The sequence below is a fragment of the Penicillium arizonense genome (genome assembly GCF_001773325.1).
Source record: "Penicillium arizonense strain CBS 141311 chromosome Unknown PENARI_contig006, whole genome shotgun sequence".
In the NCBI taxonomy this organism is placed as follows: domain Eukaryota; kingdom Fungi; phylum Ascomycota; class Eurotiomycetes; order Eurotiales; family Aspergillaceae; genus Penicillium; species Penicillium arizonense.
This window is the reverse complement of record NW_019173283.1, coordinates 1,000,469-1,026,756: the sequence shown is the minus strand read 5'-3', so window position 1 is coordinate 1,026,756 and position 26,288 is coordinate 1,000,469. Positions and strand designations below refer to the sequence as shown.

Below are 26,288 nucleotides of genomic sequence, written 5' to 3'. Positions count from 1 at the left end.
TGAAAAAAATGTCGTATTCAAGCCCAATAAAAGCATTGGCCATATAACTATAACGGCCCAACGCTACTGGCCCAGATCCACTTCATATCATCCAATATTCAGCCCTCTGCTCGTACTCTGGACTCTTACCACTTAAAATCTGCTTATAATATTGCGGCTGAGCACACCCTATCACATCAAATACATACTGTCGAAGTCTTCAGCCCTTTGTTAATGCGGGATGGCCCAACCTTAATGTCAGAGAGTAAGCAGAATACGAGGCCAAAACGCTATATGACTTCGAGTTTCCCTCTACTCCACCTTGTACAACCAGAAAACTCTCCAAGATGATGCGCAAAAGAGAAACATATACACAAATCACACCCATCCCTTCCAACGTACCCCGCCAACTAGCCCTGGATATCCTACACAGCCACAGCGAAATAATCACCCTGAACCCACTAGTCCTCTCGCACCACCCGATCAGAGCCCCACGAGATGCAACCTCAGACGAATACTACTCAACCTGGTACGAGATCATAGAAAGAGTGCAATACCTACCTGGTCTAGGAAAGCTGGGCTCAGGCAAGATAAGCTTCAAAGGCTGTTTCCACGACACAACCTGGGGCCTACAGACCCACATGTACGCACCGATGGGCATCGACCTCCAAAGCAAATGGCGCATCGCGGGCAACCAGCCAGACGAACCGCCCGATCTAGAAGGACGGGAACCGCGCTCGGCAGGCGCGCCTGCGAATGGACTCTATCTGCGCGAGGATGTCGAGATCCAGTGTAATTTGACGCTGATATCGTTTGTGAAGAATCAGTTGAAGGCTGCTTCGAAGGTTCTGGTTGATCGGTTGATTAAGAAGGCCGAGTTGCTTGATGCCGGTGTTTTGCAGGCTATGATGGAGGATGGGAAGTTGAGGACTTATAATCCGGCTGATCGGTCGAATTTGGGGATGTCGCCTTCGGTGCGGCATTCGGGTCTGGATCGGAGGGCGTCTAGGTGGTCGTCTCAGACGCCGACTTCGCCGGTCGAGTATGAGAATGAGCGTGAGCAGGGAGGGTCGGGGTCTGTGTCTGGGTCGACGAAGTATTCTTTGCCGCCGAGATATAGTCAGAAGAGTTTTGTTGCGGAGTTGCCGGCTGATTCACATCATCCGCAGAGCGGTCCTAAGCTTGAGAAGTATACTGAGCTTCCGAGTAGGGATAAGCGGTTTTCTTCGAGTCGGCATGATAAGGAGTATCCTGCTGAGCTTCCCCAGTGAAAGAGGACGTGGGAGCACAAGTATAATGAGCAAGATGGAAAAGGCTTATATAGTATGGTGACGGAGTATGACTTGGAGTTCTGTTTTTGATATTCTAGCACACTACCTGTGTGATGTATTCGCAGGGATGCATTGAATCTTTTGGTCATTTTATCTATTTTGTATCGAAGCAATTCGAAATAATCAGAGTATATCTATTACATCCAACGTGGGAGGTAGTAAGGAGCCAACATAATTCAGAAGCACAAGACGGACAACTGCCTTTCCTTTCACTTGGAATCGGTTTTCTGAGCGAACCAAGACCTGAAACATTAGACACAATCATGGGCGATGCACTGTATTCATCAAGTATAGCTGTAGAATTAGGATCAATTCGATCAGGAAACGTCTCGCCTCATATGGTGCGATGAACACAACACTCCATGCTTATTTGCAGCCTTGATAGAAACGAATCGCAATTGCGTAGACGCATTTCTGTCGGAAATCTGCTTGGCAATTGGACATCGTCCACGCATCTCCAGCTGGAATTTGGAGAGGAAGGGAAGACCGATATAACAAAACAGAACCGGGAACAACGAGAAGGCTTATGTTGCTATATTTCCGACGGCCATCAAAATTCCTCCCACCGAAGACTATGTCAATTTTCGATCCGATGAAGCGGTTTCAATGGTTATGCCTTTGCATGTAAGCCAGAGCAATGCGGATCTCTTTGTAATGTCATCTCTTCATCTCTTGAAAGAGAAAGAGGTATACAAGAAAGAGGAATTTAAGAAAGAAGGCACTGGATACCTATACCAGTGATTTCTCGTCTTCTTGAAGCATCCTTAGTCCTTATCGGGATAGTCTTGGTTCAGAGACCGTCTTGTCTCGTGAAATCAATGATACGTGCAAGGTTACTCGCAGGAATCCACCTTAGTCAATGGCATGGCAGAAGGGATTGACTGAATGTAGGAATTTAAATGTGTATGGTTGTCTGTGAAAACAATGGAAAGGAAGAGGGAGACGTAGACATAATATTAGGAGGGTTCGATGTTGGAATTGATGAAAGGAAAAGAAGAAGAAGAAGAATGTCTATATATATATAGAACAAGCAATATACCGGTCAAACATTGACATAACGATACGCCAACTTCATACAATCATTCATTCATGTATACAACCACCTATGCCACGCTATAAAGGAGAAAAGAACAAGAGAATACAGTCCCGCTGTACCACTCTAGCCCCCAAACCCGTCACTCAACCTTACGATTCTCATAATGACCCCTCAGATCATCCACCTCCTTCTGCAATTTCGTCAAATCAGCCAAGATATCCAAAGCATTAGACGGCTGCGGAAGAGGCGCATTCTCATCAGTGACCACCCTCGACACCGGCGGGCTATCACCTGCACTACTACGGATAGCAGAATCCCTCGTCCGACGAGGCGGCGGTGGAGGAGGAGGCCCATACGATGAATTGGACGGAACACTTCCATAAGAGGAAGCACGCCGACCAGCTTTCAGTGAGGGGGGTCCAGAACTAGGAGAACCCAATGGATTGAGAGAGACATCCCCTGAAGGAATTGCAGCCTGGAACTCCCCCGATGATGAAGGCGGAGGCATACTGATTCTCTTTGACGCCAGGGATCGAGTTGGACCCGGACTTGGAGGCAAGGAGCTATTACTCTCACGCTCTGAGTCGCACGAGGACATGGTTAAGCGGCTAGATTTGGACTGGGTGGATTTTGATCTCCGCATTTGACTGTGTCGTCGACTGACGGGTGGAGTTGGGGGTCGTTTCTGGGAGTGGCTGCGTTGCAGAGAATCTGTTGGTTCTGTTGCCGTCTGGTTCTCTGATACCGAGAAGTAGTCTGCTGCTGAGGGTAGGGATACCGAGCTGGGATGGGCAGCGCCAGGCGTCACCCTTTCCGTTGAGGAGCCATGGATTGATAGCCTGTTACTAGACCTCCAGCGAGCTGCTGAATGTGAAGAGTGTGCATCTGCATCTACATCGCTCATAGTCGTAGCTGTATGGCTAATCCGTTTCCCGTGATGGCTCTTGGGCGGAGGCGGGGGCTTCTTCTCCCTCGTCCGGGCGGTACTTTCCTGGGAGGGGGAAGATTGAGCCTCGGAGCGTAGAGAGCGCTGGGAACGGTCTCGGGATGCGTCAGGGGCTACAGGACCATCTCCTGATGCAGACTGCACATTGCGGTCTGTTGATATAGATGGCTGCGTGGAGGATGGCGTAGAGGATCCATCTGGGGATGGAGCAGGGAGTGGAGCAGACCCAAAGAATGCACGGCGATCACCAGGAGCTGAGCTCTTGGAGGCAGAGTCGCTGGCCTCGCTGTCGCTGGCCAAGGCGTCCGGGTTGAACGGGTTTTCGTCCGAGCTCGAGTCGTCTACCTCGAGCTCGAGGGATATAGATGATTTCCCCGGGTAGCCGTTTGCTATGGTGGGGGTGGATTGGGGAGGGTTGGGGGCATTCTTCGATTGAGGATCTGCGGGATTGCCTGTCTACAGTTAGAGGTGCATTCGGGATATCGGACAGAGAGGAAGAAGACTGACCCAGGTTTCTTGCGCGGAAGGGATTTGATCCAGACATCGCGAAGTGGATGGGAGAAGATTGAGGGGAGAGGGGAGTCCCCCGCTGAGTTTCTTATCCATGAGGTTCCTACGCGCCGCGTTCCGATCGAAGCGTCCGGCGGCCCCGAGAGGCCGCGTTGTGAATAAAACATTGAAATATTGAAACATTGAAACTCGAATTTCAATTTGAAATCCCAGATGCTATGGGCAAGTATGATACAGGTAAACAAGCTCCTCCTTATTAATAATAATCTCCCCTCCCATCACCGCTCGTTATAGACATGCCATGTCTCTTCATCCTCGAAGAATTTATGTGCCAGACGCTTTCCACTCTCGGTGGGCTGGCTGAATGCAATTTGTGCCTTGCTTATTTCCATTCCGTAAATAAAGTTGATCACCACACAGTCGAGGAGATCCAAGGCGATTCCCTTTCGCCGCGAGGATCCGGAGGTCCAGATACGAGAAACTCCGACAATGGCCGGGCGTAGTTCATCTCGCACGGAAACTGAGGAGCCGTTGGCGCCATTTTGATCCGTCGCGACCGGGCGTGATTCCCAGATGCGCTCCGTCAGGCAGAGCCCAACACAGCGACTGTCCTTCATATGCAGAAACACCCGATACCGATCCACTTTCTCGGTCGGGCCATCCTGCAGATGTTTGGGTGGCTCTGTTTGGCTCCAGAGTGTTTCATCGTCAATCTCTGGCGATGAGAGTTCTTTGTTGACCACCTCGAGCACCTTCTTGGCTTGATTTTTCGCACTGGGGGATGCCTTGCGATCGACAATCACCACGTATCCCTCATCGAACCGAGTAGCTTCGTAGACCCAGCGCGAGGCGTTCGCGCGCATAAATGCCTTGCCCAGGTCGATCCCCGTAGCATTCATCTCGTGGAACTTTTTATGCAGCGCCGCGTCCTCGGTGTTGGAGGGGATATATTCCATGCCACAGGTCGCGCACGTCTTTCGTGTGTCATTTCCCAGGTCAATCTGCATCTGGCGCATCACTGGTTTCTGCCCCTTCTTGGGCTCCACCGACGAGCGCACACTGTTCGAGTTGACCTCTGTCAGCGGTGACACGGTATCCTTGTGCTTTCGCTTGAGAAAGGCAAATGTTGGTTTGCGAGTATTTGCTGGCGGCGGACTTAATCGTGGGGGTGGCGACGAGGGTGGTGTTGTGAGATCGTCAATATCATCGAGCGTGCCTTCCGACAGCACGACGGAATTGCGACGCGACGGGCTAGAGAGCACAGCAGCTGAAGATTCGCGAATAGCATATTGTAGGTTGGTCTCTGCTTCATCCGACTCATCCTGCACGCGTCTTTTCTTTGCAACGCGCTCGTCATCGTAGACGCGCCATGTCGGTCTTCCGTATGTTTTCATGAGGCCTCTGGACAAAGTTAGTGAGTGAGTGGCGCGCATAGAGAAGATAGAGAAGGAGACATACCGCTTAAAAGAATTGGTGACAGTCCACGGCATCCCTGCTTTTCCAAAATGGTTAAGTGGGAGAAGTTGAGAAAGTTCAAGTTGAATCGGTGACGGCACGCGTGGGACGCTAGTCTATTTTAGGTCATATTGTTTCGACTGCGATTACGACCACTCACCTATCCCTTGCTGTGTCTGTTGTCTGTTGTCTGTTGACTTTTGTCTGCTGGTGTTTGGTGTTGTGTGCTGCCTGCTGGTGCTGTCTGCTGGGAGCTCGCTTGGGAGGTAAGGTGTTTATATGATCAACATGTGGAGAGTTTAATGACCCTCTTCGCCACCAAGCCAGGATTGTGGCTGGATCACATAGGAGAGACGTGAATATGTACAAAGTCAAGTGTAAAGGTGTGAATTGTATACAAATACAGCCTCTCAAATTCCTCCAAATCCCTCCACATCCCCCCGTTGGCATGTTGGAGTGGCACGTCGGGCACCCCCTTTCATGGGCCCAGGAACCCGTCAATCACAATACATTATCTCAACCAATCGTACCATCGTGACACTCCTGAGAAATTAAACAATTGCGACATCCTCTGGGCGTCAAGAACCGCACGTTGGGTCCCACTACCCACAGGCACCAACTTAGGAGACATTATTTCCACCTTTATTTCCACCTAGCCCGAAGTGCCAAACGGACCAACAAGAGCGCATTTATGCTAATTGGATCACAGCCTGTGGGAGATCGAAGATCACCGACAGTGATTGGCTTGACACGAGGCCAGGTTACGAGGTCCCATCGCAGACACCCTTGGCCCCCGGATCTCACAGTGCATGGGTATACAGCATACAGTAGAGTTCATGGCAACTTGACCTGATTTGACATACCTAGTCTATATCCTAGTCAAAACAGGCTGGCAGGTGCAGGCTGCGCGTCCTTCATTGCTTAGATGCAGCCTCGCATGGCGCGCCTTGGGGCTGACTTCGTATCACTCGATGGGCCCCCAACCGATAGCCTTCCCCTATAGTCCATGGGGGCTATGGGAGACACCGGGCTGATTGGCGTCTGCTTCAGCACGACTGCAGGATCTGTTACACATGCTCATCATCTGGTCCAACACCAGAGGTGTGGTGGCCTTTTGCATCAGAGAGTTTCGTGGGCGCCATAGGCTGCAGGATTTGAGAGCTCTCACATCATCCGGGCTCTGTTTCTCCGGTTGTAGTTGTGGAAGGCTGTGAGATTCTAACAGTGGACAGCTGTTTTCATCTCTAATCTTCAGGGTTTCCAAGGTTTCCAATGTTGCATGCATGGTAACGTTAGTGCTTACTGAGATGTATAGGCACGATTGGGGGGGTATGTCGATCCCACCCCGCCAGAATCGGTGCGCTGCAGAAGATTGTCCAACGGTTCCTGGACTATATATACACGTAGCATAAGAGTATGGGGATATGGGGATACTAGATGAAATGGCTATAGAATAGAAGCTAATTGGAAACTAACTGGAGGCTGTACAATTATAAGTGTCTTGTCTGTATGTTTGTCTGTCTGTAAATGTCAGATAAGAATCCCGTAGAAAGTCCCCGAAACAATCGGGGACTTCATGCGAGTATCAGCAGAAGCACACCAGGGCTATGTACTGTCGTGAGGTTGAGGTATATATGGCTGACCTCTGGACGTCTGGTTCCCGCTTTTCAGCGGATCTCCGACCGGACCCCCAAAATTTAACAAAAACTCTTCAACTCCCAACCAACTTCACAATGTCCGACTCAGCTCAAGCAGCAGGAAAGCGCAAGCGTGCGAGTAAGTGTCCTTGTTCTTATGTTGTCCTTTTTTCCCTCTCGGTGGCGCCAATGTGGCCACTCTGCGCTTCTCCGATTTTTTCGAACCAGACCTGTTCGAAACCATCCCCAAGCCCTGAGATTGGTCCCTAGTCCCCTCAAGTTGTGATTGTCACTGCGGTGTGACGTTGCTGGGCCAATCGTTCTTCCTTACAGCCCTTTTTTCTACCTCTCCCGCTTCTGTACAAGTTCAGAGCCGACAAGATGTCTAACTCTTTGTCCCCAGGGACCCAGTCATGTCCTCCCCCGGAGCTCCCCCAGCTCGTCGCAGAGCAGCATGTGGCTATTCCTACGCACGATAAGGACACCCAGCGCCTGATCGTGGTTCTCTCCAATGCCAGTCTGGAGACCTACCGAGCTGTCTCAAGCGGACGCAATGGATCCAAAGATGAGAAGTACTCTCTGCTGAACAGCGATGAGCACATCGGTATCATGCGCAAGATGAACCGTGATATCAGCGAAGCTCGCCCGGATATCACCCACCAGGTATGAGTTGGCAATGCCATTGAAAATTTTGCCTTCACTAATCCTTATCAAGTGCCTTCTTACTCTCCTCGATTCCCCCGTTAACAAGGCCGGTCGCTTGCAAATTTTCATCCACACGGCCAAGGGTGTGCTGATCGAAGTCAACCCCTCCGTTCGCATTCCCAGAACTTTCAAGCGTTTCGCCGGTTTGATGGTCCAGCTGCTCCACCGTCTCTCCATCCGCTCCACCAATTCCCAGGAAAAACTCCTCAAGGTCATCAAGAACCCTATCACCGACCACCTGCCCCCCAACTGCCGTAAGGTGACCATGAGTTTCGAGGCCCCCGTGGTCCGCACCAAGGACTACTTGGAGTCGCTGAACCCGAACGAGTCCGTCGCCATTTTCGTTGGTGCCATGGCCAAGGGCCACGATGACTTTGCCGACAGTTTCAAGGATGAATCTATCAGTATCAGCAACTACAGTCTGAGTGCCAGTGTCGCCTGCAGCAAGTTCTGCCACGCCGCCGAAGAGGTCTGGGATATCCTGTGAGAGACTAGACTAAATCGCGCAGCATTAAGCGCGCACCTTGCCGTCGCGACGGCATCTGCCATGAGGCCACGAATTTTTCTTACGGGCGGGGATTGAGTTGCATGACACTACGCGTGCCAATTGCTGAGTGTAAAAGCCCATCTCTACCTTTCTCTCGGTTTTGTTTTTAAGGAGATTCCAGTGTCGGGAATCACTTGACGGGACACCAAGCCTCGGGATTCGATCCCAGGTCGTTCTGGTTGGGGACTTGTGTCCTTTGGAGGTTTTTTTTCTCTCCCCTGTCTCCGCATGACACGTTACGGGCTGGAGGGCATTTGGTTCCTTTTCGCCAGTCAGTCCTGATCCGTCTTCCATCCACAGGTTCAACCTCGACTGTGATGGGCAGATCAGAAAAAGTGAACAGCATATAGATCAGGACCCATTGACTTGGATCCTGAGCCAAGGCACATATCTTCAACTTCTGTGTTACAAATATAGCTATTTTATTCCTTTCGTATGCGACGTGGCATGCAACTAGCGCCTCACTTTGGATGCAAATGGGGATCCGCCGACATACAGTAGTGTACTCTACAGAGTACTTGTGTAGTATTGCCTTCATGATTTGCTTCCTAATCAAATCCTTTTCAATAATTAGGATCCTATCAAAAACCACCACTACTATAGAGAGTCGGAAGACAAGAATAGTGGCGGTCAGCACATCTGCCCAAGTTGAGATTGCTTGGAATCCCTCACTGGCCACCACTTCCTCTCTCCACCAACCCACTTGAACTACTGCATCTCGACCAAGCGCCCCATCCGCGTCCACTTGGACTCCCCGCGGTGACCTGGCAGCCCTTGAACCAGTCCTAAATCGGGCCTCTAACCAAACACAGCAATTTGCCAACTTAGCGTCCGCTACGGCACACCTTGGGCCTTCATATCCGACACTACTCGCCTTGCTCTGGCTGTTTCAAGCTGCTGATCTCTCGGGCCATTCAGCATAACCGGTTGAACACAGTTATGGCTAATCAAAAGTCCAAGAATTACCCACCCTGACTCCATCGAGAACTCTCATGTCTCTCTGTACGAGGCCCACTGTCATCTCGGAGGGGCTGGTCTCCAGCTGTGGCTCGCCGTTCTGGGACGACTGCTGACAAGTTCGTCCTTTGATGACACTTGGGCAGGAAATCGGGAGACTGCGCGTGCCTTTACCGCGAATCTGGAAAGCTGCCGATGCTGACTGGCTGGCTGTAGGGGTTAGCTTCGGCCTCGTTTTTCCCCCTGGTCATAGTATAGACTTGTCTCTCACCGTATATATCCAGGCCCTCAATTCCCGGCTCTGAGTTAAATGCAACTTCCTTTCCATTTTCATCTCTTCACCCTTGTCTTTCGCTTTCCCATTCCACAGTACGTGTCTTCGTACATACTTCAACAATGCCTGTTTCACATATCACCCTCACGGTCTCTCATCTGCCGACTTCCACTTCTTTCTTCCTATCTTGTCTGCAACCTTTGGGTTATCAGTTCATTGGGAGACATGACGACTATATAGGTTTCGGTCAGAAGCAGGGGGAGCCTGCTGATTTCTGGATGACCGAACAGAAGCCTGGGTATGTATATGCAAATATGGCCGTGACCATAAGCTAACCCGACTTAAGAGTCCCTCCTGGTGCAGTTCATGTCGCTTTCCCAGCCCCGTCAAGAGACGCCGTCGCCTCATTCTTCATCAGCGCCTTGAAGGCCGGTGGGAAAATACACGGCGAGCCCAAGGAACGGGATTCCCAAACTGGGTATTTCAGCGCGGCAGTCATCGACTTCGACGGCAACAGCATCGAAGCTGTATACCGGCCGATCAGCAGTGGCGCGTCAGTCGTCTCCGCCGCCAGCGGGCCGACAATGGCCCTACTAGAGAACAAAGACAGCCGGTCCGTGGTCTCCAAAGTGAGCAGCAAAGCCAGCACCGTTAAGGCCGAGAGCCTCAGAGCAGAGAGCATCGCACCCCCAAGGTCCGAGGCCCATTCTCGCGCTGTCTCAAAGGCACCTACTGCCATTGAGCGCTCTGCCCCGACAGTCGTATCCCGGGCACAGTCCCAGGCACCCTCGCAACAACAATACGGGCTTCAAACGCCCCCGCAAACGCCCCCGAAAGCCGACGATGGCAGCAGAGCAGCCAAGACAATCGTTGGCACCCTTATCGGCGCAGCAGCAGGTGCAGCCATCGCCTATGCAATGGTCAAAGGCGAAAACCAGTCCACCACTGAGCAAAGTCCCATGCAATACGTGACCAACTTTCCCCAGCTCAAGGCGGCACCCTCCCAAGCCTCTCACGAGGACGAAGAGCCCAGCCCAAGCCAATACCGAGCCCTGGAAGCACCACCTCCACGCAGCGAATATGCCCGCAGTGAATACGCCCGGAGCGCATACACAGCAGCCTCGGCGCCACGCACAACCCTCACGCGCAGCGTAACCTCCAAGAACCCGCGCGCGAGCACCATCTACGAAGGAACAGAGTTCATTCACGACGACCCCGGCCGCCGCGCTTCAGAGGGTAGCATCTACAGTATCCCCGAAGATCTCCCCTTACGCGCAATCGAGTATCCACCCCCGAGCAACGCCTCGCAGCAGCGCTATCCCTGCAACCCGTCCACTTTCATCAGCAGCTATGCGAATGACAAGCCCCGCAACAACTCCAGTGGCAGCATTCACAGCTCGTCAACAATCAAGGCCTCCCAGGCCAGCGTGCAGCGCCGTCACAGCCACGATGATAGAGATGGATACTCGACTCATAGCAGCCAGGTGCACAGCCAGCACACCACCTACCGCGCAGCCTCCGTCAAATCCGCCTCAGTAGCCCCATCCTCACACCGCGGCGGCTCACCCTCAGCAACCGGCAACGCCAAAGAACCAAGCAACGCCCCCTCAACCTCAACCCGCTCAGCCCGCAACGTCCCCCTCCCAACAGGCTCACAAACAACAACATACTCCAGTCCAAGCATTCACAGCAAAGACAACGGCGGCGGTAGCACAGCCAAAAACTCCCACGTCTCTGCCCGCCAAATCCCCCTGCCCCAGGGCTCAATCTCGACCTTCTACTCCAGCCCAAGCATCCACAGCGGCGCCGCAGATGGCTACCACGGCGCCGGAGGCGAAATAACCCGCTCCGCAGACAAAACCTCCTACGTCTCCCTCTCCCCTCGAGACATCTTCCTGCCCGAAAGCGTCCTCGACGTCGATGTCAACTCGAACGTCACACCCGATGACTCAATCAGCCAGGTTGGAGGCCATAGCCACCACGGTGGACGGTCTAGATCTAGACATTCGTCTCATAGTCATGCGCGTTCGCATCGTTCACGCTCGCGCTCGCATCGGTCTTCGCATTCGCGTGCTTCGAAGAGGGAGCCTTCCGTTCATTCGAAGGCTGCTTCTAAGGTTGGGTCGAAGGTTGGTTCGGGCTCCAAGGCTGGTTCGAAGTTCGATGAGCCCGTGAGACCGGCTGATTCTGTTAGTCAGGTTTCTAGGGCTTCGCAGCGGACTGCTAAGGCGCCTGAGAGTCGGAGGGGTAGTCAGGTTGTATGATTTTGAGTTGTGGTGATGGTGATGTTGATGTTGATGGGTGCATCTTCCTTGCGTAATATTTGCATTTCTTGCCTTCGTTTCTTCTCTTTCCTTTTCTTCTTCTTTGGCATTGATACACACCCTTTGGAAGGGGTATATCCAGTTGCATTCTTCTACTGCATTAATTTGCATCTGCCTTTGGCTTTTTGGACTGGATTTGCTCTTTCTCCTCTTCCTGGACATGGCTCATCTTGGATCAAGTCTGAGTTTGAAGAGGTTGGAAGGTATGAATTCAGTTTTGGGATTTCGATACGACAGACCAGACCAGATTGATTCTATAAAGAAACCAGGTTTTTGCTTTTTTGCTTGTTTCATTACTGTTCTTTTCTTCTTGATTTGCATTTACACAGATAGAGACATACTATACTATACATACATACATTCATCATATGGTGGAGTTTTGGGAATTGATATTGAGATGCATTTTCGAGAGAATCAACCTTTGACTGGATTTATCTATGTCGAGTATAAAACTTGTCAAGATGGATGATGTCAGTGAAGAGATGTTGGCAAGACTCGTGGAAGATGAAGACAAGGCGTGATAGCGAATTGGGAAGGGTAACTGCGAAGGGTTAGTGTGTTGATGCATTCAAAGTGATACTGGTTTCGAGTAATACAAGTTCTATTAACGTTAACCTGTTGGAGCCTACGCTTCTATTCTATTCGAATAAATCATTAACTTGTTCGTACGTCTAAACCTACTAGCAGTAGAAACAAAAGCTGCAAAGAGAATGTCGAAAGGCCCCAAAGCGTCATATCCAAAACGATAGCCCTAACCCGATATTCATACCCGAAACTGATGAACCCTTACAATTGAAATGCAACGGAATGAGTGCATAGATTGCACTATCCACCTCTCCATGGCATCTCTGCCTCTCCATGGCATCTCTGCCTCTCCATGGCATCTCTTGATATGCGTGTGATCTGACGAGATCTCAACAAGAAAACTAAGAAGCTTTTCCAAATCTAGGCCGAATTGGGGCAGGAGGGTCCTGTAAAAATAGGGTCTTTCTCTTAGACTAATACGGTGGTGAGATTCATATAACTAACTTAGCGTTTCGTATGCCACCTGATACCTCAGGCGTGAATAACGTGATCACTTACTCGCCTTGCCCAAGTTTTCTAAAGGGATATAGGGGTTTGACATGCTTTTTTTATGTATAACGTGAGTGTATGATATGAAGCTACATAGCTACTATGAGGTTACTTATGGTTACTACGAGGTATAGACCAAATCAACACCGAGGGACCTGCCTGGATTGTGCTATTCATAGAAGAAAAGAGAACAGCCACTAGCACCTAGCACAAGACACACAAGACCTCATGATGACAAGTCCACATAATCGGCAACTGCATCTAGCCTCCATCTTCCATCGTTAATCGTTCAACCGCATAATCCAAAAAACCGAAGCAACCCGCAGAGCAGCACTGTAGAAATGTAGAAGTTCTCTGAAAGCAGAATCAATCCTTACGAAAAATCTCAGAAAGAAACCTTGGAAAACAAAGATGCCATGCATGAAGAAGTTGGTCATAAGGATCGTTGGAGTATGACATTGGGTCCCAGGAACTCTCAAATTCAACGACCACGAAACGTCACCGCGCAAACACGCGGGCAAAAGTAAAGCAAGCAAGCGCGATCACGGAGAAGAGACAGGCATTTGAATTTGAAGGTGACATAAAACTGGATCAAGTAATAGTGCAAGAAGACGGCAAGAAGAAACGTATCTACGACCACGGGGTACGCCAGACTTTCGCGGGTTCGGATTCTGAATTTGATTCTAACGTGGGTTGCGGGGCACAAGAACGGCGAAGCGGAAAGATGCAGAGCGACAAAGTTGGAAAGAAATCGAGAGGTATTTTGTCGTCGAGTGGGAGATCATAAGGGGCCGAGGAGAAAGGTGGGAATGGAGGAGCGATAAAGACACATGATATTGATTTGTCGTTTCAAATTCTCAAATAGCGTACTTGCGGGTCCATTCGCGAGCTGTCGCCTCGTATCGTTGGCGGTCGGTCTTATAGACGTGCGCGATTTCGGGGACGAGAGGGTCATCCGGGTTGGGGTCTGTGAGCATCGAGCAGATGGAGAGCAACACTAGAACATGTTAGTCATATGATATAGATGTATGGTAGGGCTGGGTTACTCACCCTTGGAAATGGTGAGTGCGGGGCTCCATTGGTCCCTCAGGATGTCCAGACAGATGCTGCCGTTCGAGTTGATGTTGGGGTGGTAGATGCGAGTGGTGAAGTTGACCTTGGGAGGCTTGAAGGGGTAGTCGGTAGGGAAGTGAATGGACAGGAAGAAGACACCGCCTGAGTATGGGGAGTCACCCTAGAGAGAACATTAGTACCGTGCGGCTGAGAATTGATCCCTCTGTGCTTGGTGGGGGGACAGATGGCCACCCTCTCACCAAGGTCCCCAGAGAAAGAGCGACGAGAAATGACTTACAGGACCCATGATCGTTGCTTGCCAGTGGAACTGTAGCAGAAACACACCAGTCAGTTATCCATGTCCATTTGTATCAATATCAGGCCACTGATCAGCAGGGCACACGTGCCCCGCCACAGCGCCAACGAGCACCAGAATGGAATCTCATACCAGGTCATCGCCGACAGGACCAGCGGAGCAGGAAGAGGGCGGGTCCCTAAACACAGTCAAAGTCAGTTCTGGATAGATCGCAAATCGTCATCTCTGGGACAGGCTTACCGGCCGAGGTCAGTGAGTTCCTTGTTAATGCGCTTGAGAGCCATGACGAGCAAAGAGAAAGTAAAGTCAAAAAGAGAACTAGAAGAAGATCGTCAGAAGTGAAAAGGAAGAAGAAGGGGGAAGGCCTTACGATTACGTCTTTGTGTGGAAAAGAAAGAGAAAGAAGAGAAGATTGAGAGGGGGAAAAGTGGGCGGGTTTCTCCCATTACAATACCAATACCGCCACAGATGACACATCCTGAATCATCCGGCTGTATTGGGCTATTGGGCTATGCTACGTAGAAGAAGGCAGAAGAGGACGGAATAATCTATTATTCATGAATCTAGGCTAAGAAATAGGGCTGATCTGGGGTCGGATTCAGGTGAGATTGAACAATTTACAGATCCAGTGTAAGCAGATCCTGAATATTCTACCTATACAATGTTATAATTTGATAGTAATCATGATACCGTACGGTATCTGCCCCTCGATGATGTCACGTGCGGGTGAGGCGCAAAATCCCGGCTTAGATCAGCAGCCCGTATACTTCTTTGGTATTATATTCGATTCTCTAGACAAAGGCCTGTACGCCGGTGATGGCACGGCCTAGAATCAATGCTATATCTCATTAGTCTCTGCCCAACACAACCAGGCTTGCATGACTTACCGTGGATATCGCTCTGGCCCTCGTATGTCTGCACCACAAATAGGTTAGCCACATGGCGGGCAATATGGTATTCATCGCTAGCAGCATTGCCACCAAAGACCTCTTGTAGACTAATACAAATGTCAGCAATTTAACCAACCACCCAGAGCCCAAAACAGGAAACATACATTCTCGAGTTGGCCAAGGCCCGGTCACAGTTCTGACGCTTTACCATGGAGATCATCTCAGGTGTAGCCTTGCCAGCATCCTTAAGACGAGCCACCTGCACAGCAGCCAGGGTACCATAGGCAGCGTCCGTAGCAGCATCAGTCAGCTTCTTCTGAACAAGCTGATACTTGGCCAGCGGGTTGCCCTTGAACTGCTTGCGCTCCAGACTGTATTCGCGCGCACGGGCAAGACAATCCTCCAAGGCGCCCATGGCGCCAAAGGCAATGCCCAACCGGGCACTGTTCAAACACGTAAACGGTCCCTTTAGGCCCTCAACCTCGGGGAACATATTCTCCACCGGCACGGGGCAGTCATCCATCTGGATCATACCGGTGATAGAAGCCCGCAGGGCAGTCTTATTCTTGATAGCAGGAGTCTCGAACGTACCCGGTGGGCATCGCGAGCGCTCAACAACAAATCCACGGATCTTACCCGTCGACTCGAGCTTAGCCCACACAAGGGCAAGGTCACAGATGGGCGAGTTGGTGATCCACGTCTTGCTACCGGATAGCAAGTACATGCCCTTTTGTGTGGGATGTTCGCGAGCCACGGTCTCCATAGATCCAGGGTCGGAGCCGTGATTGGGCTCTGTCAGGCCGAAGCACCCAGCCAGCTGGCCCTTGGCCAAGCCAGGGAGGAAGCGTTCCTTTTGCTCTTCTGTGCCGAACTCGTAAATACCCGTCATGGCGAGCGAGCTCTGCACGGACATGCCTGACCGGTATCCTGAGTCCACACGCTCCACTTCCTTGGTGATCAGGCCGGATGCCACGGTGCTGACGCCGGCGCAGCCGTATCCTTCAATTGAAGCGCCAAGAAGACCTAAGTCGCCCATCTCTTCCAAAATGCGCCGGTCATAGTCCTCGTTGCGGTAGGCCTCTGTGGGGGAAACACTGACGTCAGATCACTATGTGGAAGCAAGGTGAAGGAAGAATACATACCCAAAACTCGTGGCATGAGCTTATCTTGGCAGTACTGGCGTGCTGTGTCTTGAACGGCCAGTTCTTCTTCTGTGAACAGCTCCGCTGCCGCCAAGGGATCTTCCCAGTTGAAGACGGCGGACGAGGCGTATCGGCGGCCTGCAACAGCGGTAGGGCCAGCCTGGATTGAGCGCGCTGTTGCGCGCAGGAGAGATCGATTCATCATGATCCAATATTATGTAGTGAACGTTTTTGTACAAGGAGAGTGTGAACCCAATAGACAATGGTTGCGGGGGAAGCTTCAAATATGCACTGACGGCGGAGAGACCTCGGCAATTTTGCAAGTTTGGGGTAAAGAAAATCACCGAGAACGGGGCCTGAATTACATACAAAATGAAGATTGTTGGACTCGGCTTGTAATTTAATTATTAAACGAGTCTGATTCGGCGGATTCCCCGGGTATTTGGGTGTTTGCCGTGTGTTCAACCGACTCGGACTTTTTCGGTTTTCTTGCTTGGGTATGCCAAGCACCGAGGTGTATATTCCGTACTCAATTATAACCTCAATCAATGGCTGCTCTAAGTGTATATGTCTAATAGCCAAATTCAGCTCGGTGCTAATTGGGCCGTCATTACTATGTACAGGTAGTGGAACGATCAAGGGACATGGCAACAAGGAATGCCAGATCTAGGACCAGCATATCACGCTGGCATCTGGCTCTGGAGGAAGTCAAACACTCCCGTGGGGAAGTAGTCCTCATCGAATCCCCACAGATCCGCCATCATCGGGTCTACCGAACCCTCAGAGAGACCAGGTTCCTGCTTTCCGGGGGTACCAGGCGGCTCAAAGCCATTGCGGCGCTCGGCAGATAGCGGCGCAACTCCGAGCAACGGAGGTGGGTGATTCAGAATTGTATCACGCTCGCCCAGAACCTGAGCTCCGGGTATGATCACTGGCTTGAAGAGGGATGAAGAGTCGTGGTTCGAGCCCATGGACTGTTGTGTCCCTGAGTTGCGCTTCTCCCATTCCTCAAGCCCCGTGAGCATCTTCCGTAGACCCCTTGCGATGTGATGACTGAGGTGGCGCTCGCTTGCGCGGCGGCTGCATGATACCATGAGCTCGACGACCCGTCCAACAAGGACACGCACGTAGCCGACATCGACGTGTAGTCCTGCAGAGGCGATCGAGGTCTGTTGGCCTTGACTCCCGGGAATGGCCCCATTTGAGCAAACCTTGGCTGCAATTTTCAGCAGGAAGACTGCTGCAAATGTGATCATGCTGTGGAGATACAGTGGGACGCCGACAAGTGCACGCTGGATGTCTCGCTCATCTAAACAAACTTGGAGAGTGGCAATGGCTGATTCGACGGCTATGTTGGCACGCTTTCTCCGTTCAAGTGACATTTGTCCTGAGGAGGTAGAAGAATGGTATGTACGAAGAGCAACTGAGTTCAGCTGTAATCGAGAGAAATGATAATGCATGTAGACGGCCTTGTAGGGGTATGCACCGACGTAACGGCTCCCAGCTGGATTGAGCGTCAGAATGTATAAACAGACACTGTGAATTGGCTACCACTCACCAAGTCGAGGAAGCCACGCTGACTTCCAATCTCCTAAATCAAGATCGAACTGGTCGATCTTGGGGAAATCACTCTCGGGAACCTCCAAGTCGACGTCGGGACCAAATGCAAAATATATACGGGTTAGAATTATAAACAAGTCAACTTGACTGTGAAGTCGAAGGTCGCCTTGGGATGTTGACGGTGTCTGCGTAAAGATATTGTGTTGAGTAACACTAGCATCTTCGTGGATCATCGGTGGTCGACCATATGCAATAGAAAAATGATGTTCCAAGGTCTGAAACGCGTTAGCGAGTGACAATCTTTGCTCCAAGGATTCTTACATAGAGTAGATACCACAGCCTTGCCTGTTCAATGTGCTCTGGTGACCCTTGTACGGCCTTGCGATAGAATTGGTGCAGATTGCGTTCGGTTGCAATACGAACCGCATAGCCAGAAAGCTTCCAACTTACATCCGCAAGCCAGAAAGCTCCGATACATAGGGCACGGATATCATCCATGGTGTGATGATGACCTAGCATGGATTCTGACGCTAGCTTTGCAAATTCCGTGTAACAAGTATCGAATGTGCGTTCCTTGGTTGGCATGTGAAGTGCAGTGACAGCCAGGATGGCAGCGGAGAGCATCGATGATGACCGTCGAACGGATGTCAAGTCTTTATGCGCCAATAATGCTCCATCCCATAGGTATCGGTTGAGTACCTGATCAAACTGAAGAAACAGCTCCTCGGCTTCTTCAATATTCACCACGCCGCGCGAGATGAAATCGGTGACCAATGCCTGGTCCGGTGCAAGCATTTGTCCTGGCGAGCTCTCACGGTTTTCACTCAATTGTGTCACCTCGTATAGACTCCCCATTGGTGCTGTAACTAACGAAGTAGCGCCGGTTTCCTCTCGGTCAAGAGAATATTGCGGCTGCTGCTGTGAGAAGCTATAGTTCGATGGCCTCGAACCTGTAGCATGTCGGGCAGAATTTTCAACCGACTCCGTCCGATTGTGTTGTGCAGTCCCATTATCATCAGTCGAAACGGTGGAATCTTTCCGGTTTCTCTTCTTCGACGGTGTTTCGATCGAATTACCGCCGGCTTGGTAGTATGATAGCTCGGGTAGCTGAGACTTTCTGAGTAGGTCCGTCATCGCCGATTCGATCATCGTCTTCCACCTAAACAGCCACAGGCGCAATTAATACTTGGCAGCTCTAACCGGACCATTGGCACTCACTCGGCTTCATCCTCCAGTAACGTTTGAAGGCTTTTGTTTACGACACACTCTAATCCCATGCGCCGACACCTTGAGCACACAGAGTCGGTTGCCTTCATGTCACAGCGAACCTTATGCCGCTTACACTCCGTGCATGCTCGTATCCGTCGAGAAATCTTCGGGACGTGAGGTCGCGAGTGGTCCTCGGGCGTGAAGGCGCCTTGTGGAGAAGCGGACGAAGCCTCTCCATTGGCCTCGAAGTTGGTGCGATTCCGCTTCATGTTGGTATGGAGGTTGAGGTCATCCTCCTCATGGCGCATTCCGGGGAGAAAGGCGGGGTCGCATGAAGGCGCCTGGACCCGAATTACTCACAGTAGTGTCCTGAGGCATCCATGCGTGAGGCAGTAAGGCACCAAAGCTTGGCAGAGATCACATGACTGTTGGTCACGCTATCCCTTTTGGGGTTTAATGGTGTCGCGCTCTCCAGCGCGTTCGCGTACTGCGGTGTCAAGCTCAACTTGGATCCCATTCCATCTTGACCAAGACAACTCAATCCCACCGCCAACATGGGTATTAAGCGTGAGTGGTTTTGAAATTGGTCATCTCTGATCCATGCTAATGAACATCAGACCTCTACCAAGTTATCTCCGAGAACGCCCCAGATGCGATCAAGACGGGCGAAATCAAGAACCACTTCGGCCGCAAGGTCGCAATTGTATGACTTCCACACCATCTACTTTGGACAAATTGTATTGAGCAAAGCTGACTCGTGATAACTTGTGTAGGATGCGTACGTCATTGGTTCACTGTCACGATAGCTCAACTGGTTGCTAACCCAACACAGATCCATGAGTATCTACAGTTTCTTGATTGCCGTGCGATCAGAAGGTCAACAGCTGATGAGCGAGTCGGGCGAGACCACATCCCATCTGATGGGCATGTTCTACCGTACACTACGGATGGTGGACAACGGCATCAAGCCTCTCTACGTTTTCGACGGTGCCCCGCCAAAGCTCAAGTCCGGCGAATTGGCAAAGCGTGTCGCACGCAAGGCTGAAGCTACCGAGGCCCATGAAGAGGCTAAGGAGACTGGAACTGCGGAGGATATTGAAAAGTTCTCGCGACGGACTGTTCGTGTCACTCGCGAACACAATGATGAGTGCAAGAAGCTTCTTAAGCTTATGGGAATTCCCTACATCGATGCACCTACAGAGGCTGAGGCTCAATGTGCTGTTTTGGCCCGTGCCGGCAAGGTATATGGAGCTGCATCGGAGGATATGGATACGTTGTGCTTTGATGCGCCGATTCTCCTGCGCCATCTTACTTTCAGTGAGCAGCGAAAGGAACCTATTCAGGAGATCCACCTGAGCCGAGCTCTAGAGGGTCTGAACATGGACCGTCCACAGGTAAATTCCCCGTCAACATATAGAAGTCACGATTACTAACTACATAATACAGTTCATCGATCTCTGCATTCTTCTGGGCTGCGACTACCTGGAGCCCATTCCCAAGGTCGGGCCCAGCACTGCCCTCAATCTAATCAAGGAACACAAATCTCTGGAGAAGGTTCTAGAATACATGAAGAACGACCCTAAGAAGAAATACGTGGTCCCCGAAGACTGGCCATACCAAGATGCCCGGGACCTATTTGTCAGCCCAGACGTCCGGGCAGCCGATCACCCAGACTGTGATTTCAAGTGGGAAGCACCTAACATTGACGGTCTAATCGAATTCCTGGTAACAGACAAGGGCTTCAACGAGGATCGTGTACGCAATGGCGCAGCACGTCTGTCAAAGCATCTCAAGACCGCTCAACAGTCCCGGCTAGAGGGATTCTTCAAGCCTGTCGCCCGCACCGATGATGAGAAGGCCAACCTCAAGCGCAAGCACGATGAGAAGCTTCAGGAGCAGAAGAAGCGCAAGAAGGACGATGCCAAGGCCAAAAAGGACGCCAAGTCAAAGCCTCGGGGTGCGGGCTAGGCTCTGATACGAAAAATCACTCACTAAATTGGCAACTCTGTGTCATTTTGTCAAGGGATGTGATACCGCTACAAAATTTGCTGATGTAACATGAGCTGGGCTGGCGCGGGCGTTATGTGGTTTCTTTGTTTTCTTATGCATTGTCTTCGCTTCGGCTGTGCAGAATCCCCGTTTCACGGACCGGGATGTGGTATGGAAGTCCTGTGTACAATAACCTCTCTTCATATTTGATATCAAAAGGAACATGAAAGAGTTGACTTCGTTGTCTTTATTGTCTTAATGACATTTTCTAACACCTTGGACACCGAGATCAGACAAAAAGGAACAATATAATGGTACCACTTTTTGTCTGATCCTCAACGCCATGACAAAGTAAAAGACCAAAACAACTCTTTCCTTGCTAATAAACCAAGTCTCAATACCAACATCCTAATCAAAAATCTTATCGCACGTTGTGGTGCAACAATCGCAGGGGATGAACACCCAGCACGGAAGTATAGGCCGGGCCCAACTTAGTGAGAAGAATCCAACCTCCAAAACAGTGACTGATCTCCACAACAATAGCAAAAAATTTTCAATAAAATAACCAAAATACATAAGCAACATCTATTAGAATCAGTTCCCACCCTTACAGAACGCAAGCTCAGCCAGGTGGTGCAAGATCAACGATGAACCCAACCCAACCCTTGATTCGACCCGCCGGTTGCAGGTGCAGATATGCAGTAATTCCTGATCCCAATCGACCAATCACCCTGATGAACCAATAATCGGGTCCATACACTAGGTAATCATACAAAGTGCACAGCCGGAAGGGAATAATTAATATTTACTTGGCTTTGGGTGGGTTGGAAATGGGTCAAAACGTGTTTCGCCGGATTGGGGGCTAGATCTCGCTATACTTGTGACGGGGTTAGGCTCCAGAATGGGGAGCTGGCCTTGGAACGCTGGGAACGTGCAGCGGCGGGGATTTGATTGGGCTTTTTGAGCTTTGCTCATTGGTTCTTCTGCTGCTGATCTTGGGGATCGTGTGTGGCGTCGGTGTTTTTTCCCCTCTCCAGATGCTGGATATATATCGCGTGCCGGTGCCACCCTCTTTTTCCCTTCTGAAAAGTCAATATTTGTTTGGAATGGTTCATAATTTGCCTGCATTATCCGGAGAGCGTTTCTCATTATAAAGATTAACCTAATACGAGGATATAATCAATTTATAGGTCGATTATGTATACTGTTTGTTTGTATATCTGTGTTGGAAGCTTGCTCTTGCGGTCCCAGGAGACATGAGAACCAAGAAATCAGGTTACTGCCGCGTATATGGATAATCAAGTAATGGTACTCATCCAAAGAGTACAATATGCTGGTGTGTTGATATAGAGTAGTTCACATGACACGCCCATATCAGCGGAACCGTTATGCCCCGTGATCCACCTTAACTTCTATACATTCGCCACCAGGCACCAAGTCTACACATCATTGAGTCACTTTCCCGTGTCGGACCATGGAAATTGACAAGTCACCAGGTGTTCACAAAACGGGTCACTTTCGGGATCTCCAACGGGCACGAGGATGCAGGTCCCCAGCAAGGGTAGGTAAGCTTCGATGACTTCGGCTGCACATCACAGCATGGAGATCTCATGCGTCAATCATTCGAGGTGCAACCCTTGAAACATAGCATCCATATACACAGTTACATGTACTGTATACTTACTGTATGTACCCCGGAGTTTGTGCTTCATGTTCCATTTTTTCGCAAGCGTCCAAGCTCCTTGGATTCCATGGAGGATCGCCAGATCCGGCCAGAAAAGAGGGATAGGACGACCACCCCGGATGGCATTGGAATGTGTCCATCTCCAGCCCCTGGAGTTATGCATCTCGCACCGAAAATGAGGAATATATGCGCGATTTCTATTAATTCTATTGAGGGGAAGGCAAGACGCGGGACTCCTTGACTATGATCGCGCTACATGGATGAAATTAGAATAAGTTCTCTTGTACTTGTTGACTTATGAGTCCATTATTAGAATTAAAGTCGTTAATGCCTTAAGAATTTCTTCATTTCATCCATGAGTATAGGGGAATGTGCAGTACCTGTACATCGACAATTGAACGCGATCTGGGAAGAGACAACAACTCAAGGTAACGAAACTCTTAAGCAAAACAGATATAAAATAAAACATCCAATACAAGGAAGAGAAACCAGAAAGAAGAAAAAGAGAAAGGAAGTGAGTGCCTTTTCTGATCCTGTGTCAACACCGATCGCCTATAAATCGCGGATGCCCCGCGGCCTTCTTCCCTTTCCCTTCTCTTTTTCCCTTCTTCCTACCACCACAAATTCAGATTCATTAATTCTCTTCTCGGTTCCTCGAGCTTGATCTTCTTCTATTTCATCTTCTTCCACATCTTCAATCATGCCTCCCAAGAAGTCTACCGGCGCGTCCAAGAAGGCTGCGCCTGCTGTCCACACCTCTTACCGTGGTAAGTTTCCTCTGATCCTGCTTTCGCACCACATCGCGTAAACGCGATTTATGCATCATTATAGTCGCGAATGACTGCTGATTTGAATGATATAGATATGATCAAGGATGCCATTGTGAACGTGAGTTGAGCACTGCCGGCGCGAGCCTACCTGGTTGTTGTGATTGTCGCGCCCGACCGTGACACGTCTTTGCCTTTGGGCATGGACAGCCACAATACCAAAGGCTTTTGTTTTTATTTGTTGTTATTGATTACTGACTGGTCTTTCTGTGTGTAGCTCAAGGAGCGTAATGGTAGCAGGTATGTTTCTTGTGTTTTCCACCTCGCGGTCGCCGGTACCCCAGACGGTATCGGCGGCCCGGAATTTTCAACACCAGAACATGAAACTGACTGGATTACTCCTATAGTCGCCAGGCGATCAAGAAGTACGTCTCGGCCAACAACGACATCCATGTTATGTCCCCGGGTATCTTCGATGCTCAGTTCAACAAGGCCATCAAAGGCGGTGTTGAGAAGGGTGAATTCACCCAGCCCAAAGGTATGTTTCGTTCCAGTTTTACGCGCATTGCCCTATTCTATTTGCGATGCTTTCCAATCCCTGCACCTTGCGCTGTTTTGGATATTATATGACTGGTCAGCTGACGCGTCGCGCTCTAGGTCCCTCTGGCCCCGTGAAGCTCGCTAAGAAGGAGCCTGGTGTCAAGGCCCCTGCTAAGCCCGCGGCCAAGCCTGCCACGAAGCCTGCTGCTAAGCCCGCTGCTAAGACTACCAAGGTAAGATCTGTCAAGGTTGTCCCTGCTTCTCTTGCTAATTATCATTGAAGGCCACCAAAGCCACCACCAAGAAGGCAGCTCCCAAGAAAGCTGCTAAGACTGCCGGCAACAAGAAGACTACTACCAAGGCTACTACCAAGAAGACTGCCACCAAAGCTGCTGCTAAGCCCAAGGCCAACTCTGGCAAGGCCCGCAAAACTCCCGTTTCCGTATGTATTTCCTGGGTGCCCCCGCGCACCCCTTGATCGACAGTTCACTAACAAACATTCCAGGCTCCTGCTATCGTTGAGCAGCCCAAGGTCCTGGGCAAGACCAAGTCTGGCCGTGTCACCAAGACCACTGCTCCTCCCCCGCCTGCTCGGACAGGTCGGGCAGCTCCCAAGAAGCGGGTTGCCAAGAAATAGAGGAAATAACCTCCTTTTCACCAAGCCCTCCCTTATTTCACGAGCGCATTTCCAGGGAGGGCATCTGGTCTTTTGTCCTTCTCCTGTAATTTCTTTCTGTCGATCCCTTGATCTTTTCGTGGGTCTGACGGTCTTCTTTCTTATTGCTTTCTTTTGGGATATTTTCGTTACGATGGCTCTTCTTTTCCAAAGTCAAATGGATGGCGTCCTGCGGTGGGTTTTGCAATGGGGAAACTACGGTCTTTTTTATTGTTCGAATTCTGTGATTGATTCTGTGAATTGGATCTTTTTGGTCGGATCTGATACTTTGGTCTCAGGGTCCATGGTAGACTGTAGATCGCGTATCCTGGACCGCGTGCCTGTAAACAAACCGTAGATCGGCTCCACGATCTATTTTTGTTTGAATGACACATGTCTTTTAATCTGACATCGTTTTTCATCCCAAGTCCTTTTCATCCGAACTCGCTGTATCTCCAATGCTTTATTCTCGTGCAGTGATACAGTCCCATTACCTCACTAAATGAGACACAGTTGGAAGAATCGTTTCATCTATATAGACAGTTTCAACCCCCGCACAAAATGTCTTTCATGTATGAAAACTAAACAAAATAAAGCAGAGTAGAGCCTGTCAAGACAGCCAAAGGGGCAAGTGTCACATCCAGCCCTGTCACCATAGCCAAGAAGTCCAGCCCATAAGTATATTACGCCCAATCTCCGATCTCCCGACCTAAGTACAGTACCACATATTAACATACCACTGGGGCCATAAGTGATTATACAGTGCAGTAAAATATTGAACATTTTCTACAGGAAAACCTCGAAGCGAGTATACCATTTCATGCATTATTCTTCCCCGCCTCTGGCCTTGATTTTTCACCTCTTTCGCCCGTTTTCGAGTGCCTCGGTTCATGTAGATTGCATCGAGGTCGGAATGTGAAAGGACTTCCGGCCTATGACTGGAGAAACAGTACAGTACTGTACAGATACATGTCCTTGTGGCTTGATCTAACTTACCCAACACTAAGAACGGAGCACGCTGTATATGAGCAGGTGTCCGTGTGTGGAGAATTTCCCCTGTGGCGTAGCACGAAATGATTTCATTATGGGGCACTATTTTTGGCACTTCCGTTTTGGAGATGGTAAATACAGTAGAATGGCGATGGAAGGATAGGTAAGAGGGTTCTATGTGGTTGGATATGTGCTTTTTATGTTGTGTATGGCGATATTCGTCTTATCTTGAGGGGGGTTGGCAGACGATGCTACGCTATACTGTAGGGTCCGGGTCAGGGACAGCCGATAGTGGTCTGTTATTGGTTGGACTTTACCCTGTATATCGTATATCGTATCATTCTGTACGGAACATTAAATAGTCTTGGAGAATGTCGACTGTAGGTAGACTGTAGACTGTATGACGTTCGTATACTTGGATAGACCTGGTTGTGCGACACCGCCGATCTCCTTGCATGGGAGGGGTTGGGACACATGGTCCAATAGTAGTAACGTCAGTAGGGATAGTAGTAGAGTAGTGTAGAGTAAGTTAGTAGTTTAGTAGTAAGTATCTTACAATACTAACTTATAGAGTAGCGAAGATGGAATAGTAATAAGGAGAGGAAGTGGTCCAAGATATCGAATTTTTATGCAGCAGCCTGATATCCCTCCACCCTGGCACAACTTAAAAAATAGGGGACTTGAAAGATCTATATCGGAACGGAATAATAAAGAGAGA

The 26,288-nt window shown here is 50.1% G+C and overlaps 10 protein-coding genes across 10 annotated transcripts; 5 read left to right on the top strand and 5 right to left on the bottom strand.

Moving 5' to 3' along the window:
* Positions 1–326: 326 nt before the first annotated feature.
* PENARI_c006G02150 (uncharacterized protein) lies at positions 327–1,250 on the top strand (the record flags this gene model as incomplete). Its single annotated transcript, XM_022630192.1, has 1 exon — positions 327–1,250. One exon carries the CDS (start codon positions 327–329, stop codon positions 1,248–1,250), a length of 924 nt encoding a protein of 307 aa, XP_022490044.1.
* Positions 1,251–2,485: 1,235 nt separating this feature from the next.
* Positions 2,486–3,836, bottom strand: PENARI_c006G08889 (uncharacterized protein; the record flags this gene model as incomplete). Its single annotated transcript, XM_022630507.1, has 2 exons — positions 2,486–3,744; positions 3,800–3,836. 2 exons carry the CDS (start codon positions 3,834–3,836, stop codon positions 2,486–2,488), a joined length of 1,296 nt encoding a protein of 431 aa, XP_022489607.1.
* Positions 3,837–4,080: 244 nt separating this feature from the next.
* Positions 4,081–5,292, bottom strand: PENARI_c006G11841 (ESCO family N-acetyltransferase; the record flags this gene model as incomplete). The annotated part of the gene is made up of 2 exons (XM_022630653.1): positions 4,081–5,203; positions 5,261–5,292. 2 exons carry the CDS (start codon positions 5,290–5,292, stop codon positions 4,081–4,083), a joined length of 1,155 nt encoding a protein of 384 aa, XP_022489677.1.
* A 1,698-nt stretch (positions 5,293–6,990) lies between these two features.
* Positions 6,991–8,086, top strand: PENARI_c006G06706 (18S rRNA pseudouridine methyltransferase; the record flags this gene model as incomplete). The annotated part of the gene is made up of 3 exons (XM_022630408.1): positions 6,991–7,033; positions 7,298–7,557; positions 7,610–8,086. 3 exons carry the CDS (start codon positions 6,991–6,993, stop codon positions 8,084–8,086), a joined length of 780 nt encoding a protein of 259 aa, XP_022489758.1.
* Positions 8,087–9,499: 1,413 nt separating this feature from the next.
* Positions 9,500–11,641, top strand: PENARI_c006G03570 (VOC family protein; the record flags this gene model as incomplete). The annotated part of the gene is made up of 2 exons (XM_022630256.1): positions 9,500–9,675; positions 9,724–11,641. The coding sequence occupies 2 exons, from the start codon at positions 9,500–9,502 to the stop codon at positions 11,639–11,641; spliced, it is 2,094 nt and encodes a 697-aa protein (XP_022490041.1).
* Positions 11,642–13,632: 1,991 nt separating this feature from the next.
* On the bottom strand, positions 13,633–14,428 carry PENARI_c006G03902 (putative ubiquitin conjugating enzyme (UbcD); the record flags this gene model as incomplete). The annotated part of the gene is made up of 5 exons (XM_022630273.1): positions 13,633–13,772; positions 13,826–14,009; positions 14,127–14,156; positions 14,277–14,322; positions 14,385–14,428. The coding sequence occupies 5 exons, from the start codon at positions 14,426–14,428 to the stop codon at positions 13,633–13,635; spliced, it is 444 nt and encodes a 147-aa protein (XP_022489669.1).
* A 507-nt stretch (positions 14,429–14,935) lies between these two features.
* On the bottom strand, positions 14,936–16,378 carry PENARI_c006G01341 (acyl-CoA dehydrogenase; the record flags this gene model as incomplete). The annotated part of the gene is made up of 4 exons (XM_022630149.1): positions 14,936–14,982; positions 15,032–15,141; positions 15,199–16,114; positions 16,177–16,378. The coding sequence occupies 4 exons, from the start codon at positions 16,376–16,378 to the stop codon at positions 14,936–14,938; spliced, it is 1,275 nt and encodes a 424-aa protein (XP_022489526.1).
* Positions 16,379–16,856: 478 nt separating this feature from the next.
* On the bottom strand, positions 16,857–19,253 carry PENARI_c006G05434 (uncharacterized protein; the record flags this gene model as incomplete). The annotated part of the gene is made up of 4 exons (XM_022630340.1): positions 16,857–17,680; positions 17,735–18,011; positions 18,058–18,895; positions 18,955–19,253. The coding sequence occupies 4 exons, from the start codon at positions 19,251–19,253 to the stop codon at positions 16,857–16,859; spliced, it is 2,238 nt and encodes a 745-aa protein (XP_022489745.1).
* Positions 19,254–19,499: 246 nt separating this feature from the next.
* fen1 (multifunctional nuclease RAD27) lies at positions 19,500–20,913 on the top strand (the record flags this gene model as incomplete). The annotated part of the gene is made up of 5 exons (XM_022630514.1): positions 19,500–19,512; positions 19,563–19,648; positions 19,719–19,741; positions 19,778–20,339; positions 20,392–20,913. 5 exons carry the CDS (start codon positions 19,500–19,502, stop codon positions 20,911–20,913), a joined length of 1,206 nt encoding a protein of 401 aa, XP_022489743.1.
* Positions 20,914–23,318: 2,405 nt separating this feature from the next.
* Positions 23,319–24,562, top strand: PENARI_c006G05562 (histone H1/H5 family protein; the record flags this gene model as incomplete). The annotated part of the gene is made up of 7 exons (XM_022630343.1): positions 23,319–23,385; positions 23,481–23,506; positions 23,663–23,685; positions 23,793–23,923; positions 24,043–24,158; positions 24,209–24,367; positions 24,431–24,562. 7 exons carry the CDS (start codon positions 23,319–23,321, stop codon positions 24,560–24,562), a joined length of 654 nt encoding a protein of 217 aa, XP_022489989.1.
* Between the last annotated feature and the right edge of the window lie 1,726 nt (positions 24,563–26,288).